General features: G+C 36.4%; 1 protein-coding gene across 1 annotated transcript; it reads left to right on the top strand.

Annotated features, from left to right (window-relative positions):
* Positions 1–4,650: 4,650 nt before the first annotated feature.
* On the top strand, positions 4,651–17,554 carry CLEC12B (C-type lectin domain family 12 member B). Its single transcript, XM_049884823.1, has 6 exons — positions 4,651–4,741; positions 7,017–7,115; positions 10,883–11,101; positions 11,594–11,748; positions 11,948–12,063; positions 17,404–17,554. Exons 1-6 carry the CDS (start codon positions 4,651–4,653, stop codon positions 17,552–17,554), a joined length of 831 nt encoding a protein of 276 aa, XP_049740780.1.
* Positions 17,555–19,532: the final 1,978 nt, after the last annotated feature.

The raw sequence follows: 19,532 nt of genomic DNA, 5'->3' as shown, positions 1-19,532 counted from the left end.
TCCAGTGTTCCATATGAATATCTAGTTATTCCAACACTATTTGTTGAAAATACTTTCCTTTCTCTGTTGGATTATTTTGGCACCTTTGCTGAAAATAAGACAAACATATGAATATGGGCGTATTGTTGTTGTGTGCCATAGCGTTAATTCCAACTCACAGTTACCTGATGGGACAGAGTAGAATTGCCTCATAGAGTTTCTTAGGCTGTAATCTTTATGGGAGCAGATTGCCAGGTCTTTTCTCCTGTGTAACCCCTGGTGGGTTTGAACTGGCAGCATTTTGGTTAGCAGCCAAACGCTTAACCTTTGTACCATGAGGGCTCCTTTTGTGTATGTACATAAGGGGATTTATCTGTGGGCCTTGTTCTGTCCCATTGATCTATTTGTTAATTCTTATTCCGATATCCCACTATCCTGAATACTGCAGGTTTATAGCAATTCTTGAAGTCAGATTGTATAAGTGCTCCAATTTTCTTGTTTTTAAAAATGGTTGTTTTGGATATTTAAGGTCCTTTGCATTTCCATATTGATTTTAAAATCTATGTATCTACTTTTTAATTCTAGGACTTTTATTGAAATTGAATTGAATGTACAGATAAATTCGAGGAAAACTATTTTAATGGTATCATTTTTCCAATTCATTAACACGGTATATGTCTTCATTTATTTAAGATCTCTTTAGTCATTCTCAGCAGTGTTTTGTAGTTTTCAGTGTAGTGATCTTGCAAATATTCTGTTATATTTTTTCTAAGTATTTTATGCTTTTTGTGCTATATAAGATGATTTTTAAAAAATGCCTCATTTCTAGTTATTTACTGCAGGTATAGAAAATGTTTATAGAAAATACAATAAATATTTGTATATTAAGATTGTATCTTGTGATATTTTTAATTTTATTGATTAGTTCTGGAGCTGTTTTGTAGATTCCTTTGGCTTTTCTATGGAAAAAAAAAAAAAAAAAGCATGTCATCTGGAACCAGAGATTGTTTATTTCTTTGTTTCCAGTCTCTGTTTTCTTTATTTTTACTGCCTTATGGCACTGGTTAGGATCTCCGATACAATTCTTATAAACATACTTAACATCCTTTCTTTGTTCCTGATTTTAGGGGAAAAATGTTCACCATTTCACTACTGACGTTAATACCAATCAGAAATTTTCCATAGATGCCTTTTATCAGATTTGGAAAGTTACATGGTATTCCTACTTTGTTGAACATTTTCTCATAGATGGGTGTTGAACTTTGTCAAATACTTTTTCTTCATGTAATAAAATCATTATATGAATTTCTCCTTTTTTCTGAGTAATTTTTTTAGTGTTAAACCTTGCTTTCCTGGGATAAACCCTACTCCATCATTATTATCATTTTAATGTATTCTTAGACTTCACTTACTAATATTTTGCTAAGAATTTTTGTGTGTCTATTCATGAGAGATATTGGCCTTTATTTTGGTTTTCTTGCAAAGGCTGTGAGGCTTTTTGTACTATGGTTACCCTAACTTCATCAAACGATATGAGGTTTACGAGTGATATGTTCATATCAATACGTTCCTGCTCCTGGGTTTTCTTAAAGAGTCTGTGTAAGATTGGTGAGATTTGTGTAATCATTTGATAGAATTCATCACTGAAGTCATTTTGGCTTAGAGTTTTCTTGTGGGAGAATTTGAAAACAAAATTAAATTTCTTGAATACATATAGGGCTACTCAGATTTTTTGTTTCAACTTCTGCTAACTTTGGAAAGTTGTATATAATTCAATAAATTTTTCTATTTTATCTATGCTATTTTTTTTTTTTTTGGCATGAAGTTGTTCCTAATGTATTCAGTTTATCTTTTAATGCGTAAAGGTTCTATGATGTTAACTCCTCCTGCATTCCATGTTATGTCATGGAGACTAAATTCTGTTATATTCTTCTGAAGAATGTTGTTATTTTTGTTGCAGTAGGCCATTAACTTGGTTGGACTCAAACTTCAAACTTCGTCTCTTGGAAAGCAGCTTAAATCTCAGTCCCATTCTTTCTGTTTTAGCTGAGCTACCTGCAGTCTGAAGAGCCTCGGTGGAACAGAGGTTAAAGCGCTAGGCTGCTGAGTTTGAGCCTGCAAGCAGCTCCGTGGGAGAAATATGAGGCATTCTGCTTCTGTAAAGATTTACAGCCTAATAAACCCTATGGGGAAGTTCTACTCTGTCCTATAGGGTCACTATGAGTTACAATCGACTCCATGCCAGTGAGTTTGGTTTTATTTGAAGTCTGTTTCCATGTACTCATGGTTCAAGATAAGACAGATATTTGGGGAGAATTTATACATAGGATTTGGGACTCCTTCTCTTTCACTGCCTCCTTTCCATGGCCATCCACTCACTTTCCAGGGGCTGTGGTTGCCCCAAACTCCATCTTCTGACTTTTCAGGCCTGAAAGACTGCATGTTTTCCACTGGAGATTCAGCTGCTCTGCAGGGCACTGTGGCTGTGGGTTGTCCTCAGGTTAAAAGCCAAATAAACAAAAACAAAACTAAAAAAATACTTCACTATGTGCCAGTCTCATTCTCTCTAGAACCTTCCAAATTTTTCACTCTCTTGAAACTTCAGGTAGTTATTTTAAAAATCTTGCCCTAAATATTTGGTTGTTATTTGCAGATTGATCACTCTGGTAGGAACTTATCCATGCCAGAAGGGAAATCCTGTTCATGTACAATTTTAATAGCTATCCATTTATTCTCCATGCCTCATTACCAACACCATACCTCTCTCTGTCTCATTTTCTCTCTCTTTCTCTTCCTCTCTCTCTCACACACACACACACACTTTGGGTTTCTTACAACAGCAGTCAGGGGTGTATGGCCTTTAACTACACAGTTCCTCCAGCCTTAGTATGCGTGTCTCTGCTTGATATCTGATGTGGGTGAGTATAAATCAGATCCCATATCTCCAACCAGTATTAGCTGGCCTTTGTCACATGTAAAGAAGACACTTGTTCCTTTACTGAAACATTCAGAGCTTCTACCTTGAGGATCTTGGGAGCTCTCTATGAAACTACTATGCCTGCTCTGCCTGCTAACACACCTTTGCTAACATACCTTCTTCTTTTCTTTTTTTTTTTAATAATTTTATTTATTTTGTTGTTGAGAATATACACACCAAAACATATACCAGTTCAACAGTTTCTACACATGCGATATAGTGACACTGATTACATTCTTCAAATTGTGCAACATTCTCACCCCCTTTTCTGAGTTTTTCTTCCCCTGTTAACTTAAGCTTATTGCCCCCTAAAGTTCCTATCTAATCTTTCGAGTTGCTGTTGTCAATTTGATCCCATGTAGACAGTTCTTAAAAGAGCATAATGCTCAGGGCAGACCTTTTTACCAGTTAAACTAAACTATTACTTGGCTTTAAGAAGACTTCAGGGCATATTTTTTGTTTAAGGTTTAAAGATTATCACAGGGCAATAGTTTCAGGGGTTCGTCTACCCGCCATGGCTCCAGGAAGTCGGGAGTCCATGAGAATTTGAAATCTTTACTACATTTTCCTGCCTCTGATTGAGATTCTTCTACGGAATTTTTGATCAAAATGTTCAGTAATGTTAGTGGGCACCATCCAGTTCTTCTGGTCTAATGGCAAAGGGGCAGTTGTTCATGGAGGCAATTAGCCCACGCGTGGTCCATTTTCTCCTCCTATTCCTGACTCTCCTTCCTCTGTTGCTCCAGGAGAATAAAGAATAATTGCTGTGCCTTTGATGACCACTTGCAAGCTTTTAAGACCCCAGGCACTACACAACAAACAAGAAGGTGAAACCAAAGCACTAAACATGTTATTAAGCCAATTAACTGTGATGTCCCATGAAACCACAACCCTAAACTTCCAAACCAAGGAACAAAATCCCATGAGGTGTTTGGTTGTACATAAGCAGCCTCAGCAGCTACTCTTTTTTTTTTTTTTTTTTTAAATCATCGTTGTCAATATATCTATCATACAGCTTCTGCCAGTTCGACTTTGTACAGGTATACAACTATTGACAGCAATTACAATAATTGGCTGTGCAAACTTACCCTTACTCAGTGTAATTTTTCCATCTCTGTTAACCCCCTTTTCCCCCTCCATCCCATCCCTGGTAATCACTAATAAACTTTGATCTCTATACATTTACCTTTTCTTATCTTTTTATATAAGTGAGGTCCTATAATATTTGTCCTTTGGGGATTGACTTATTTCACTCACCATAATGTCTTCAAGTTCCATCTATACTATAGCATGTATCAAGACTTCATTTCTTTTACTGACTGAGTAGTATTCCATTGTATGTATGTACCACATTTTGTTTATCCATTCGTCTGTTGATGGGCATTTAGACTGCATCCACCTTTTGGCTATTGTGGGTAGCATAAGTTCTTTACTCCACAGTAAGGAACTGTACTGAATAAGCAGACAGTTTGAGATCTACAATGTTTTGATTTCTAAAAAGAATGTTTGACTTCTCTCACTTTCTCTTCAGTAAGACTGATAGTCATTCTGTTCTTACAGGGGGCAGTGGGATGTGTCTCGGGTCAGTCCAATGTCTATATAAAGGCTCCCAGCCTTGAAAAGAACATCCTGATACCAGGCCTGAGGATATTGAAACATTAATTACATAATTTAGAGTAATGCTTTCTTCTACAATGTCTGAAGAAGTGACCTACGCGACACTCACATTTCAAAACTCTGCAGAAACAGGAAATAACAGGAATCAAAATAATCGAAGAAAAAGAGGTAGGAATTCAGAGAAAGTGGGATGTAACCTTGGGGAATGGACAGGTGTTAAAGGCAATGATAATGCTGGCTTTGATAATAATGTTAAAGGGGGGTGTGATGTGGAGTCTCCCAAATGGAAACAGAGTGTTGTGGAACACATAAGTAGAATGAGTGTTTCCAATATTTAGGACAAAATGTGTGTCTGTCAGAACCATCTCTAAACTGTGATATCATTATGTTCCATGAAACTATGTTTCAGTGAAAAATTGTAATCAAACACACTAGAGATTGGTTTTGGGGACTACACTTAGATATTTATTTTTAGAAATGTAGTCCTGTATATTTATACCTTGTAAGAGACACCAGGGGAATATTTTTTAAAAGTCAGGTTGGAGGCTTCCAAAATAGAGAAAAAAAAAATGTAGAGGGAATTTGTCTTTTAGGTAGTATAAATTGTTGAAAGAAAAAAAATACAGGATGGATGGGTCAGAAATGGACAAGAACTAGTTTATCGTTTATAAGTTAATTTTTTTTTTAGTGTAATTGAAATCTCCAATATAATTTGCAATGTTGAATTGGTAATAACAACTAACAGCTATCTAGTATTTTAATTATATAACATCATATCTTTATCAAAATATTACTGTGAAGTAAATGGAGTAATATTGTAGCTTTTCCATTGTATAGAAAACTGAGGCTGAAAAAGATTAAACGATTTACCCAAATTCACACTACTGGTATGTGATGGAGCCCAGACTTAATTCTAGTCTTCAGCTCATTCTCTTATACACAAGAGGAAGACATAGCAGTCTCACTGTCAGGAATCTGATTTAATATATCAGACTGCATCTTTTACCTAAAAGAGATCTGTCAACAGTTCAAGATGTTGTCCTGAACCATCTGAAACATATGATCTTTGTTTTCTACTTTAGGTTTATTTTTAGTTAAAATATGTGTGTGCATGTGGTGAATTTGACAATGCACCTGAGGATTGCATTAATCTATCTGTAACACAGAGCTAGAAACCATTAGGACATAAATCAAGGAATGAGGAGGTAAGGGATTTACGAGGTAGGGTGCTAAATTTTGAAGTCATACACTGGCTTTCTGGTCTATTCTGTACTGCACATTAATTCACTATTTCATTCCTCGTTCATTCATTATCCACAAGATGATAAATAGGACAGATAATACTTAAAAGTAAAACCCACAACAACCTTACTCTATGGAAGTTTGTAATCACAAAAAGAAGGGGGGTATCTCTTCCTTGTTGTCAGAGTCACCCAGAGAATCAGTTCCTGCAACATTTTATTCATAAGTTCAGTAAACTAGGGCTTCAAATCTGGTTCAAGCCCTTACTGAGAATTTGCATTTCTAACAATTTCCCACAGGATGGTAATCATTCCACCCAGGATATACTGAATCAGAATCTACATTTTAACAAGATCCCCAGGTGATTCTTATGTATAATAAACTTTGAGAACCTCTGCGCTACTAATGGTTCTCAGAATTGGTCCCTAACCAGCAACATTAGCATCACCACGGAACTTGTTAGAAATGCAAATTCTCAGCAGCAGTTTGAACCAAATTGAACTGGTTCAAAACCCTGCAGTAAACTTGAAAAAGGAAGGTGGAGATGAAGTATAGCAAAGGCCTAAAAATTAAAAATTAGGATAAACTTATTCTTGAAGGAAAGGAGAGCGGTGAGGAAATGGAGAGGAACAGATGGAGAGAGATACTTATTGTGCCTCATTATTGGCATTTGCTAAAAAATACTGAAGAGGCAAGAGAAAAAAAAAATTTTATTGTACTTTAGATAAAGATTTATAGAGCAAATTGGTTTCTCATTAAACAATTAATACACATATTGTTTTGTGACATTGATTGCCAGCCCCATGACATGTCAACACTCCCCTTCTTGACCTTGAGTTCTCCTTTACCAGCTTTCCTGTCCCTTCCTGCCTTCTCATCCTTGCCCTTGGGCTAGTGTGCCCATTTTGTTGGCAAGAGAGAAATTTTAATATCCAGAAGCTTCCTGCCGTCACGGCACAGTGGTTAAGAGCTCAGTTGATAACCAAAAGGTTGGTAGCTCGAATCCACCAGCTGCTCCTTGGAAACCACAAAGGGCAGTTCTACTCTGTCCTATAGGGTTGCTGTGAGTTAGAATCAACTGGATTGTGATTTTTTGTTTTGTTTTGTTTTAGAAGGTTCCTAAGAGGGAGAAATAAACAACACAAAGTGTAATAACTAAAAGACAATTCTGGTTGTTAACTGTTCCGTTGGCTTTCTTCAGGGTATCCAGCTCCATCCCCCATATGGCGTCAGGCTTCCCTAAGTCTGCTAACTCTTTGTCTGATACTGCTGATTGGGTTGGTGACTTTGGGGATTCTGTGTAAGTATATTTGCATAAAACCCAAGAGAGGTGAATGGGAAGCATATTTGTAAGCTATGTTAATTCAGATTATAATATATTGTAGGTGCTAGAATTTTAAGTCCTCTAATACTTTCTACTATCCTTTCTACTATCCTATGTATTCCTCATTCTCTAGGTTTCTGAGATTAATATAGATCAAACCCAGAAAAGAACACACTTCATTATTATAAGAATTTTCTCCAAAACCCATTGTTTTCTCTTGATAAACTAGCTTGGACTATGAAGAAGATTCTTATTTTCTAGTTATTGGTTGAAATAAGGTGCCTCTCTTCTGCCTGGACACACATTCACTTATTATTTCAATGACAAGGAATAGGGAGCCTGGGTAGATGTGTTCAAAAGGACACGCCATTGCATTTAACTCTAATGTTAGTGCCAGACTCATTTAATCTGCTTACCCAAGACCTTTCTAGCGTAGAAAAAACTCCTAAGCAGGAACAACAGCCTGACTGCAATGAACGGGGAAGGGATACAAGCAAAGAGGAAGAATGGCCTGATATACATCACTCAGTAGACACAGAGTCGAACCATCTGCACGTAACAGTGGAATCCCTATTCATCAGCGCCATGGTCAAATTTCTTCGATCACTGTGCAGTTTTGGGTGGACAGGGTAGAGAGTCCTGGACTAACAGTGAGTGAAAAAATATCCTGAGAAGTCACAGTTTATAGAATATTGTTAAACATATCCTAAGCAACTCACAGAGTAGAAAGCTGATATAGCCCTCACTTTCAGGGAACTTGTAGTCAGGAGAGTTTATATGCTGAATGAATTTGGCATCTCCTCTGATGCATTTGCTTTTGTTTCCCCCTATCTGTAAGAACTCACAGATAGTCAGGATTTTGGCATGCCTATTTGGACATTGGAGCCCTCGTGGTCCAGTGGTTAAGAACTTGGCTGCTAACCAAAAGGTCAGCAGTTCGAATCCACCAGCTGCTCCCTGGAAACCCTATAGGGCAGTTCTACTCTGTACTTTAGGGTTGCCCTGAATCGGAATCGACTCAACAGCAATGAGTTTTGTTTTTTGGGGTTTGATATTTGTACAAGGATACCGAGGTCAATGCCATAGCTTGGTGTTTTGAGACAGTAATATGATATTCCAGGAGCAGTAACAGGTATTAAGTAGCCAAGAATTACGAGGATTAGCAGTTGACCTTCTACACTGATGCATATTTTAAAAAATGAATGAAGATAAAATGTGTTTATTGGTTCACCACGGACGGGTACTTCTAACTTCTTTTCCTAAGTACAGTACCTTTAGTTCTTGTATTTACTGTGCTGATGAATCACCTGAAGTGCTTATTTAAAATGTAGGTTTTATGGACACAGGACTAGAAATAATCTGGCATTAAAATCTGCTTTTTTTTTGTTTTTTTAAGTAGCACCCCAGGAGATTTTTTTTTTTTCATTGTTAGGTGAAGGTTTACAGCACAAATTAATTTCTCATTCAAAAATTTATACACAAATTGTTCTGTGACGTTAGTTGCAATCTTTTCCACCTTCGGTTCCTGTGTCCATTCATCTAGTTTTTCCGTCTCTTTCTGTCTCCTTGGCTTGCCTTTGGGCAGGAGTTGCCCATTTGGACGCATAGCCTTGATTGAATGAAGAGGGACGTTCCTCACATGTGTTACCATTTGTTTTATAGGCCTGTCTAATCTATGTATGAAAAGTGGGCTTAGAGAATGGCTTCAGTTCTGAGTTAGCAGGGTGTCCTGGGGCCATAGTCTCAGGGGCTCCTCCAGTCTCTGTCAGTAAGTCTGGTCCTTTTTTCGTGTGTGTGAATTTGAATTTTGTTCTACATTTTCTCTGGTTCTGTCTGGGACTTTCTTTTGGGGTCTCTGTCAGAGTGGTTGGTAGTGATGCCTTGCACCATTTAGTTATTCTGGGCTCAGGCTGGTGGAGTCTCTGCTTCATGTGGTCCTTTAGTCCTTTGGGCTAATATTTTCCTTGTGTCTTGGTTTTCTACATTCTCTTTTACTCCAGATGGGGTGAGACCAATAGATGTATCTTAGATGGCCACTCACAAGCTTTTAAGACCCCAGACTCTACTCAATGAAGTAGTATGTAGAATACTTTCTTTATAAACTATGTTATGTCAATTGATCTAGATGTCTCCTGAGACCATGGTCCCCAGCCTCAACCCTAGCAACTCGGTCACTCTAAGTGTTTGACTGTGTCTAGGAAGCTTCTACGACTTTGTCAAGTTGTGCTGAATTCCTCTATATTGTATGTTGCCGTTCCCTTCGCCAAAGTTCACAGTTGTCTACTACCTAGTTAGTGATTCCCCCTCCCTAGCTCTTCCCTCCCTTGTAACCATTAAAGTTTTTTTTTTTTGTATGTGTAAACCTTTTCTTGAATTTTTTAATAATGGCCTCATGTAATATTTGTCATTTCGTGATTGATTTATTTCATTCAGCATAATGTCCTCCAGATTTATCCATGCCGTGAGATGATTCTCGAATTCATCATTGTTCTTAATCTTTGCATAGTATTCCATTGTGTGTATTTTTCCCCAGGAGATTGTGATGCATGTAGTCTGCAGGCCATACTTTTGAAATACCACTTATCCTAAAGATTCTATTCCTACTAAAAAAAAAAAAAAAATTTTTATTCCTACTAAAACAACAAAAATTACGTCAACCAACTACAAACAGAAAAAGCATATTACCAAAATGAATGGCGATAATAGTACTGCCTAAAATAAAATGTCAGATATATAAAATAATTAATTCATTATTTTAATGTAAGTAGGCTATTAATTTATGAATAAAATTATAAAGGTGAACTTTAAACAAGTGGTAATAGAAAGTTATCTGGTGTGTTTCTTCTATGATAGCACATTTATTATAGTTGTTGTTAGGTGCCGTCCAGTTGGTTCCAACTCATAGTGACCCTATGTACAACAGAACAAAACAGTGCCCAGTCCTGCGCCACCCTCACAGTGGTTGTTATACTTGAGCTCATTGTTGCAGCCGCTGTGTCAATCCATCTCATTAAGGGTCTTCCCCTTTTCCCTGACCCTCTACTTTACCAAGCATCATGTCCTTCTCCAGGGATTGATCCCTCCTGATAAACTGTCTAAAGTATGTGAGACATAGTCTCACCATCTTTGCTTCTAGGTAGCATTCTGGTTGTACTTTTTCCAAGACAGACTTGTTTGTTCTTCTGGCAGTCAATGGTATATTCAATATTCTTCACCAACACCACAATTCAAAGGTGTCAATTCTTCTTTGGTCTTCCTTATTCATTGTCCAGCTTTTGAATGCATATGAAGTGATTGAAAACGCCATGGCTTGGATCAGGAGCACCTTAGTCTTCAAGATGACATCTTTGCTTTTCAATACTTTAAAGAGGTCTTTTGTAGCAGATTTGCCTAATGAAATGCATCTTTTGATTCTTGATTGCTGCTTCCGTGGGTCTTGATTGTGGATCCAAGTAAAATGAAATCCTTGACAACTTCAATATTTTCTCCTTTTATCATGATGTTGCTTATTGGTCCAGTTGTGAGCATTTTTGTTCTCTTTATGTTGAGGTATAATCCACACTGAAGGCTGTAGTCTTTGATCTTCATCAGTAAATGCTTCAAGTTCTCTTCACTTTCACCAAAAGGTTGTATCATCAACATAACGTTGGTCACTAATAAATATTGAATAATTTAAGAAATGTTTTTGTGTCAAGACAATTATCTATGGCTATAGTAAAAACGTTTCCTGTTACGTCTTGGAGATTTGCAGGCATCTAATGAAATTAACTCAGATTCAGAGAAATTGAGTCGACTTCAGAAAACTGTCCACCAAAAGCAGGACAACTCATCCCAGCAGCTGGGCAACTATGGGAACTTTTCCATGGAGGAAGAATTTCTTAAATCACAGATCTCTAATCTACTGAAGAAGCAGGGGCAAATGGCCATCAAACTCTGCCAACAGCTTATCATTCACAATTCAGGTAAATAAGCATAGACTCACTGACCAGTCATATGTAAACTATTGCCTTTGTTTCAGTGACCATGTGTTTTCCTCAGAGTATAACAGAGTTATGGTAGCCAATGATTCTTAATGATGTCGCACTGAATTTACAGAGGAGAAAGGGAATATTCAAGTTCATTTAATATTTTTGAAAAACACAGAGGAAAATTTGGGGAGCATGTTGGAATGATATAGTCTGGATACTTCAGTTCCTCATTTTATTGGCTATTTGTAAATGATCCTGGTAATTCTAAATCCAGATGAAAAAAGCCCTGAAAAGTGAACTTGGTCTCCACTGTCCTAACCCAGGACATAATAAGGGGAACGTCTTTAAAGAGGCCCCTACAGTGGTATATTTTCAGGGTGCTGGCTCTAAGACTTTATTGCCCAATTAAACAATTTAGCCTCAGGACTTTCTCCAATCACTCTAGCGTCATTGAGTTTATACTATTAGGTATAATTTCTTTCTCAGACCACGAATGTAATCCTTGTCCTAAGATGTGGCAATGGTACCAAAACAGCTGCTATTATTTTACAACTAATGAAGAGAAAACCTGGATTAACAGTAGAAAGGACTGCATGGACAAGAACTCCACCCTGCTGAAGATAGACAGCTTGGAAGAAAAGGTATGGTTGAATCTCCTTCCCTAATCATAGGAATTATCCATATAATGAAAAGTAAATAAGCAGAATTTCTGATTCCCATGGTAGGAATTCAGTGCCTTTTGAAATGAGATTTAGTAAATGAATTTAATGAATGCTTCCATCCCTCTTGTCTCTACAAAATGGAATGTGGCTCTCACATAAAAAATTTTTTCTCTGTCAGGATTTTCTTAAATCGCAGCCATTACCCAAGCTTTCTTTCTTCTGGCTGGGATTATCATGGGACCCATTTGGCAGAAGTTGGCTATGGGAGGATGGCTCTACTCCTTCTGCATCCATGTAAGTTCTCTAACTATTGGGAGAAAATCAAGCTTTTCATGGACTCTCGAGAAAATAAATATTAATTATAAGAAATATTATAAATTTAGGTATTTTAAAAAAGAGGTACAGATCTACAAATGAAAGAAAGCTGCAGTAATAAATATTGAAAGAATGATACATCACCTGTGTGAGAACTCATGACAAAGTACTGGGCCTAATCTATTAGTTAAATGTATTTATTTAGCAAACATGTATAATACTATTTTCAAATTTCTTTAAAAATGTTAACCTTATAAGGTACACACTGTTAAATTCTCATTTTATAGATGAGAAAATTGAGTCACTGAGATTAAATAACTTGGCTGAGGTGACTTAGCTAGTAAGTAGCAAGATCAGAACTGTTCAGAGACTACACATTCAATCACTTGGCTGTTCTGGCTCTCCAGCACTTAGAATCCACAAGTGAGGTGGTTGTCATAGGAACACAGTAGAAACAACTGCAGGGATAAGAACTCCACGTTTATTTAAATTGAGAAGTTGTTAGCCATTTTCTAAAAGAATTTAAATCTGAATTGACTTGGTAGTTTAACAATTAGTTTCATGATAAGGACTTGCTAATTAAGTTATATGGCAAATATTTTTCATGAATTAAAATGAGCTAATTCTGACAGTGAAAGGTTTTGATGAAAATACTTAAACTTCATATAGAATATGTAATACTCAGAAAATTGCATTTTCGCAACCACTAAAAGTTATAAAAAAATGATGTGAACTTAAAAAATTTGTAAGGTCCACATGTTGTGGTTGTTGTTAGGCGCCATCAGGTCAGTTCAGACTCATAGCGACCCCATGTACAACAGGAAAAAAGCACTGACCAGTCCTGTGCCATTCTCACAATTGCTGCTATGTTTGAGGCCATTGTTGCAATCACTGCGTCAATCAATCTCATCAATGCTCTTCCTCTTTTTTGCTTACCCTCTACCTTACCAAGCATGATGACCTTCTCCAGGGACTGATCCCTCCTAATAACATGTCCAAAGTATGTGAGGCGAAATGTCACCATCCTCACTTCCAAGGAGCACTCTGGCTATATTTCTTCCAAGACAGACTTGTTCCTTCTTCTGGCAGTCCATGGTATATTCAATACTGTTTGTCAACACCATAATCCAAAGGCATCAATTATTCTTTAGCCTTCCTTATTTGTTGTCCAGCTTTCACATACATATGAGGCAACTGGAAATATGGCTTGAGTGAAGCGCACCTTAATCCTCAAAGTGTTATCTTTGCTTTTTCAAAAATTTAAAGAGGTCGTTTGCAGCAGGTTTGCCCAATGTAATACATCATTTGATTTCTTGACTGTTCCTTCCATGGTAGTTGATTGTGGTTCAAAATAAAATGAAATCCTTGACAATTTCAATATTTTCTCTATTTATCATGATACTGCTTATTGGTCCAGCTATGAGGATTTCGGTTTTTCTTTATGTTAAGATGTCATCTATACTGAAGGGTGAAGTCTTTGATCCTCGTCAGCAAGTGCTTTAAGTCCTCTTCACTTTCAGCACACAAGATTGTGTCATCTGCATATCACGGGTTGTTAAGGAGTCTTTCACCAATCCTGATACAAGGTCTTCTCTGCATAGTTCAGCTTCTAGAATTATTTGCTCAGCATGCATATTGAATAAGTATAGAAAAAGCATACAACCCTGACACACACCTTTTCTGGTTTTAAACCATATAGTATCCCTTTGTTCTGTTTGAACTATTGCCTCTTTTTCTATATACAGGTTCCCCATGAGCACAATTAAGTGTTCTGGAATTCCCATTCTTCACAACGTCATCCATAATTTGTTATGATCCATACAGTCAAATGCCTTTGCATAGTCAATAAAAGACATGTAAACATCTTTCTTGTATACTCTGCTTTCAGTCAAGGTCCATCTGACATCACCCATGATATCCCTCCTTCTAAATCTGGCTTGAATTTCTGGCAGTTCACTGTCAATGTACTGCTGCAAACATTTTTTAAAGATCTTCAGCAAAATTTTACTTGTGTGTGATATTAATTATATTGCTTGATAATTTCTGCATTCTGTTGGATCACCTTTCTTTGGATTGGGCACAAATATGGATGTCTTCTAGTAATTTGGCCAGGTAGCTGTCTTCTTAATTCCTTGGCATGAATGAGTGAGCACTCCCAGTGCTGTATCTGTGTTTGTTGAAACATCTCATTTGGAATTCCGTTAATTTCTGAAGACTTGTTTTTTGCTAATGCCTTCGGTGCAGCTTGGACTTCTTCCTTCAATACCATTAGTACTTCATCGTATGCTACCTCCTAAACTGGTTGAATTGTGACCAGCTCTTTTTGATACAGTGCCTCTGTATTCCTTCCATCTTCTTTTGATGCTTCCTGTGCCATTCAACATTGCAACTCAAGGCTTGAATTTTTTCTTCAGTTCTTTCAGCTTGAGAAATGCCAAGCATGTTCCTCCTTTTTCGTTTTCTAACTCCAGGTCTTTGTACATTTCATTTTCGAGCCGCTCTTTGAAATCTTCTGTTAAGCTCCTTTACTTCATTTCTTCCATTTGCTTTAGCTACTCAGCATTCAAGAGCAAGTTTCAGAGTCTCTTCTGATATCAATTTTGGTCTTTTCTTTCTTTCCTTTCTTTTTGATGACCTTTTGTTTTCTTCATGTATGATATCTTTGATGTCATCCCACAACTTCTCTGGTCTTTTGTCATTAGTGTTCAGTACATCAAATCTATTCTTGAGATGGTCTCCAAATTCAGGTAGGATATACTCAAGGTCAAATTTTGGCTCTTGTGAGCTTTTAAAAATTTTTTCAGCTCTGACTTGAACTTGCATATGAGTAATTTGATAGTTTGTTCTGCAGTCAACCCCTGGCCTTATTCTGATTGATGATATTGAGATTGCCATTGACTCTTTCCACAGATGTAGTCAATTTGATTTCTGCGTTTTCCGTCTGGTGAGGTTCAAGTGTATTGTCACATTTTATGTTTTTGAAAAAAGATATTTGCAATAAATAAGTCACTGGTCTTGTAAAATTCTATCATGTGGCCTCTATGGTGTTTCTGTCTTGAAAGTTTTATTTTCCAACTACCAATAATTCTTCGTTTCCAACTTTCACATTCAAATTGCCAGTAATTATCGATGCATCTTGAATGTATGTTTGATCACTTTCAGACTGCAGAAGTTGGTAAAAATCTCAATTTCTTCATCTCTGGCCTTAGTGGTTGTTGCATAAATTTGAAAAGTAGCTGTATTAACTCATCTTCTTTGTCTTTGTAGAGTATGGAATTATCCTATCACTGATAGCTTCGTACTGCAAGATAGATCTTGAAATGTTGTTTTTGACAATGAAGGCAACAGTATTCCTCTTCAATTTGTCATATTGCCATAGCAGACAATATGATTGTCTGATTCAAAATGGCCAATACCAGTCCATTACAGCTCACTAATGGATAGGATATCTATCTTTATGCATTCTATTTCATTTTTGACAGCTTCCAATTTTCCTTCATTTATACTTCATATGCCCCACCTTCCAATTTTTAATGTATGTTTGCAGCTGTTACTTTTGCAAAATTCTTTTGGGAACTACAAAATCAAAAATTTTGAGGAACATTGTAGTATACTCCCAACTCTAATTACAACCATTCTAAAATAAGAAAATCATATTTATATATTTTATTAATATAATATATAGTATTAACATATTAAATAAAAATTAAGATCAATGACATTTTTCTGGGTGTAGTGGATTTTCTCCACCCACACCCCCAGCAAGGATTTCATTCATCCAACTCACTCGTGTTTCTCTCTCTAATGCACGTTTTCATAGTTTTATTAAACTGAATTGTAATCACTCATTTTCTTTCAAAGATACTGGAGTGTAGCTGTGACTTGCCAAATTCCTTGAATAACAAACAAGGATATGGTTATTCTTTTCTCCCTAGATACATTTTATCTTCATCCATTTTCCAAAGTTTTATCACGGTTATTTCTATTCAGGCAAACACCAATCTCCTCACTCTCTAATCACTGCAACTAGTCATATTAAATCTACTAGGATGGTTTCACATGTACAAAAATGGCAAGGAACACACATTCAGATCAAAAAATGAAAAAGAAATTGCTTCTTTGCAACTGGTGCAATATTGGCAGGGACTAATTAAAAATAAATCTTATGTTCTTCTGCTGAACTGAGGGCTTACAGAAGTAGTACCATGAAACTATGTAAACATGTTTCTCTTTTCACCTTGAAATCTGAGATATGTCTCTTCCCCCAAAGGAATTTAATCATCCTTGTCACTCTCCTCTACCCCCAACTCCTAATCAAAGAATCAGAGAGGTGGCTTCCAGAGCAGGGTTTAGAGCCTGCAGACACTGAACCCTCTGAGATACCGTAGCTGCTAGAAGAGTCAGGAAGGCAACCTCAGGTTAGGGAGATGGAGCTTTAGGGTTACATAACCATTTCCTTGGGTATTGAGTAAAGAAGGCTACTTTGAGCAAGTACATACACTAAGATTAAGATTTTAGTAAAAAATATATATATATATATATATATATATTGAGCTACAGAAGAGGATTTTAGACCTAAATAGTATGCTACTACAAAGTCTCTTGCTGGTGTAAGTGGCTAAGGGCTGGGCTACTAACTGAAATGTTGATGGTTCAAACCAACCCAGGGTACCTCAGAAGGTCTGAAAGATCACAGCCATTGAAAACATATGGGGTCTCTATGAAGTAAAATCGACTTGAAGGTAACTGACAGATTTAAAAAAAAAAAAAAAAAGCATAATTTTCTAATGACATTATTTAAAGTTATTGCCAATTTTTAGCAGAGGATCTGGAACTGATTTCAGAACCACCTCTATGAAGACATTTATTTTTTTCTCTCAGCTTCTGTCTTGCGTTCTGTTCACTCACATATATGTATAATTATATACAAAATTATATCTGTGTATAGGTAAATGCACTTCTTACACAGATTGTGAATTAATATTTCTGTTTTTCTCCATAACACTACAAATTAAAGAAATTCTAGGAGTTCTCATATAATCTGAATTAGGTAGATTCTTTTTTTTTTTTTTACTATGTTAATAAAGAGAATACAAATTCTCGGACCAGAATTTAAGTATTCTTAAGAAGTTTACCTGGGATAATGATTAACTTGAAACAAGTAACATGAGTACGTTAGCTTTAGAGATTTAAATGTATCATGGATGTGGAAGTCTCTCAACATTCAGTTACATGATTTTGGGCTGGTAGGGCAACTGAGAACACTGAATTGCAATCATATATGAAATTTATACTTAATTTAAAATTGTTCATTTTCAGATTCAGTACTAAAGAACTTACCCAGTTCAATGGATCCAAGGGATGTGCTTACTTTCAAAAGGGCAATATTTATATTTCCCGTTGCAGTGCTGAAATTTCCTGGATTTGTGAGAAGACAGCTGCTTTGGTAAAGACTGAAGATTTGAAATAACTTGTTACTTCCAAATTCACCAAGAAATAAGGGACTTGTGATTAAGACAGTGTAAGGAAGGAGGAAGCTGTAGTACCAGAACAAAAAAAACAGATGAAAAGTGACTTTGTATTTAAACTATTAAGCAAGTGAACTTGCTTCAGAGAGCATTCTTCCCGTCTTCAACTGATCCCTCTTACTCTGATGCTCGAATTATTCAGTCTTAAAATCACCCCGGGGGCCTGCAGACTAGCCATTCTACGGCCCTACTATTCTGTGTCAGAAGCATTTCACTGAATTACTTCTCTCTCATATAAAATACTATTTTCTCTGTGTTTTATTATACATACACATGTGACAGGAATAATTTTATGAAAATATTCAAAAACCAGAACTGACACAGGCCACAGCACTGGAGTGAGGTCCAGAAGAGCCCTGCTGTAGCCGTTGCTGGGTGATGTGGACGTTTTGGGGATTCCAGGGTAAGGAGCCTGTGACTGGGCTGGGCTGCAGCCCTGTACCAGCTGATGTGGAAATATTTCAGTATCTTAGCACAGGATTTGGCTGTGCTGCTGCACACCGGCTAAGCATCAGCCCGCACATGCGAAGTAAACTTCTCTTCCCCAGCTCCTTATAAAAACACAACTTTTACTAAGCTTTTAAAATTTAGGACATTTGTAATCTAAGTGGACTAGAAGAAGCATTTAGCATTAAAAATTTTGTCCTTTAAGTTAATAATGCTGAGGTTATTGATTCGGTATTTGGGTATTATTATTTTTAGGAAAGTTTATTTTCTTACATAAACATGAAATGATGTTTTATTTCCTTCAAAAAAAAAAAAAAAAAAAAAACCTTGAGTTGTTTGAAGTCATTAACAAGTCTTTTATTAAAAAAAAAAAATTCTTTAAACAGTTTGTCAGTGTCCCTGCACTCTAGGTAGAAATCGTGGCAAATTTAGTGTTCAAGAGTTTTTTTTTAGAACAAAATTGCTGTTTTCAGAATATGGAAAAAAAGGTATAGCTGGTATTTTCTCCTTATATAATGGCACAGCTACATATTGACTAAAAGAATGGTAAGACAAACCAAAAACCTTAACTTAAAAAAGAATGGTAAAAACAGTGATGCTGTTTTTGCCGAACCAGAGATTTAGAATTTATTGGAAAACTGATATGTATTTCAAAATGCTTTGATGATACTTTGAAACTCCATCCCCCATACCTGGTAGCCTCTAATTCTCTAAAGACTTCAACTTGTGAGTTAGTCAACATTTTATATGCACAATAATGGAAACTTGAGAACAAAGTTCAGTGTGAAAATTTATTAAGCAAAATATATTTAATCACAAATCTTATGGATAATTATTTTTACCATTGGTTTATTGAATGGGGATTAGCAGTTCTCATATGTAACTTGAAATGTAAGTTACATACACATAGATTTAAAAAGCGACTTCATTCTTTCATTTTTCTTCAGTAGCTTACATTATGGTCACTCTCACAAAGATACAATTAGTCTTTGAAGGTGGAAAGCTCTGTACATGACTCCCACACAGTTGGGCTGCTTTTTATTCTCATGGGAAAGATAATTTCTTCTTTTATTCCTCTATTTCTAACCAAGACATTATCTACTATTAATAATTCAAATGTCTTTGTTATTTTGTTCCTATTAGGAGAAGTTTACATTATTTTTTTCCTGGCGCCTGGTATCTTTTAATTTTTATCACATACACACATTGGCCTTCACATGCATTAAAAGAGAAAATTTCTCTTTCCAGCCTCAGAACGGTTCTGGATTTTGACCAGGTCTGACTGTTCACAGGCCTCTCCCTGCTACCCTCGTCAAGTTATCTCTGCTGCATTTGCAGTGAACAAGTACATCTAAAGTTCTCCCAGATAGACGTGTCAAAATGCATGTTAGGTAGACCTGGAAATTCCCCAGGAATTTTGTTCTCTGTGTCTCTCAGACACACAAACTTGCATGCATTAGTGTAAATAAAAGG

This window comes from Elephas maximus, chromosome 4, assembly GCF_024166365.1.
Source record: "Elephas maximus indicus isolate mEleMax1 chromosome 4, mEleMax1 primary haplotype, whole genome shotgun sequence".
Lineage (NCBI taxonomy): Eukaryota > Metazoa > Chordata > Mammalia > Proboscidea > Elephantidae > Elephas > Elephas maximus.
The sequence above is the reverse complement of the archived record's forward strand: the minus strand, read 5'-3'. Positions and strand labels throughout refer to the sequence as shown.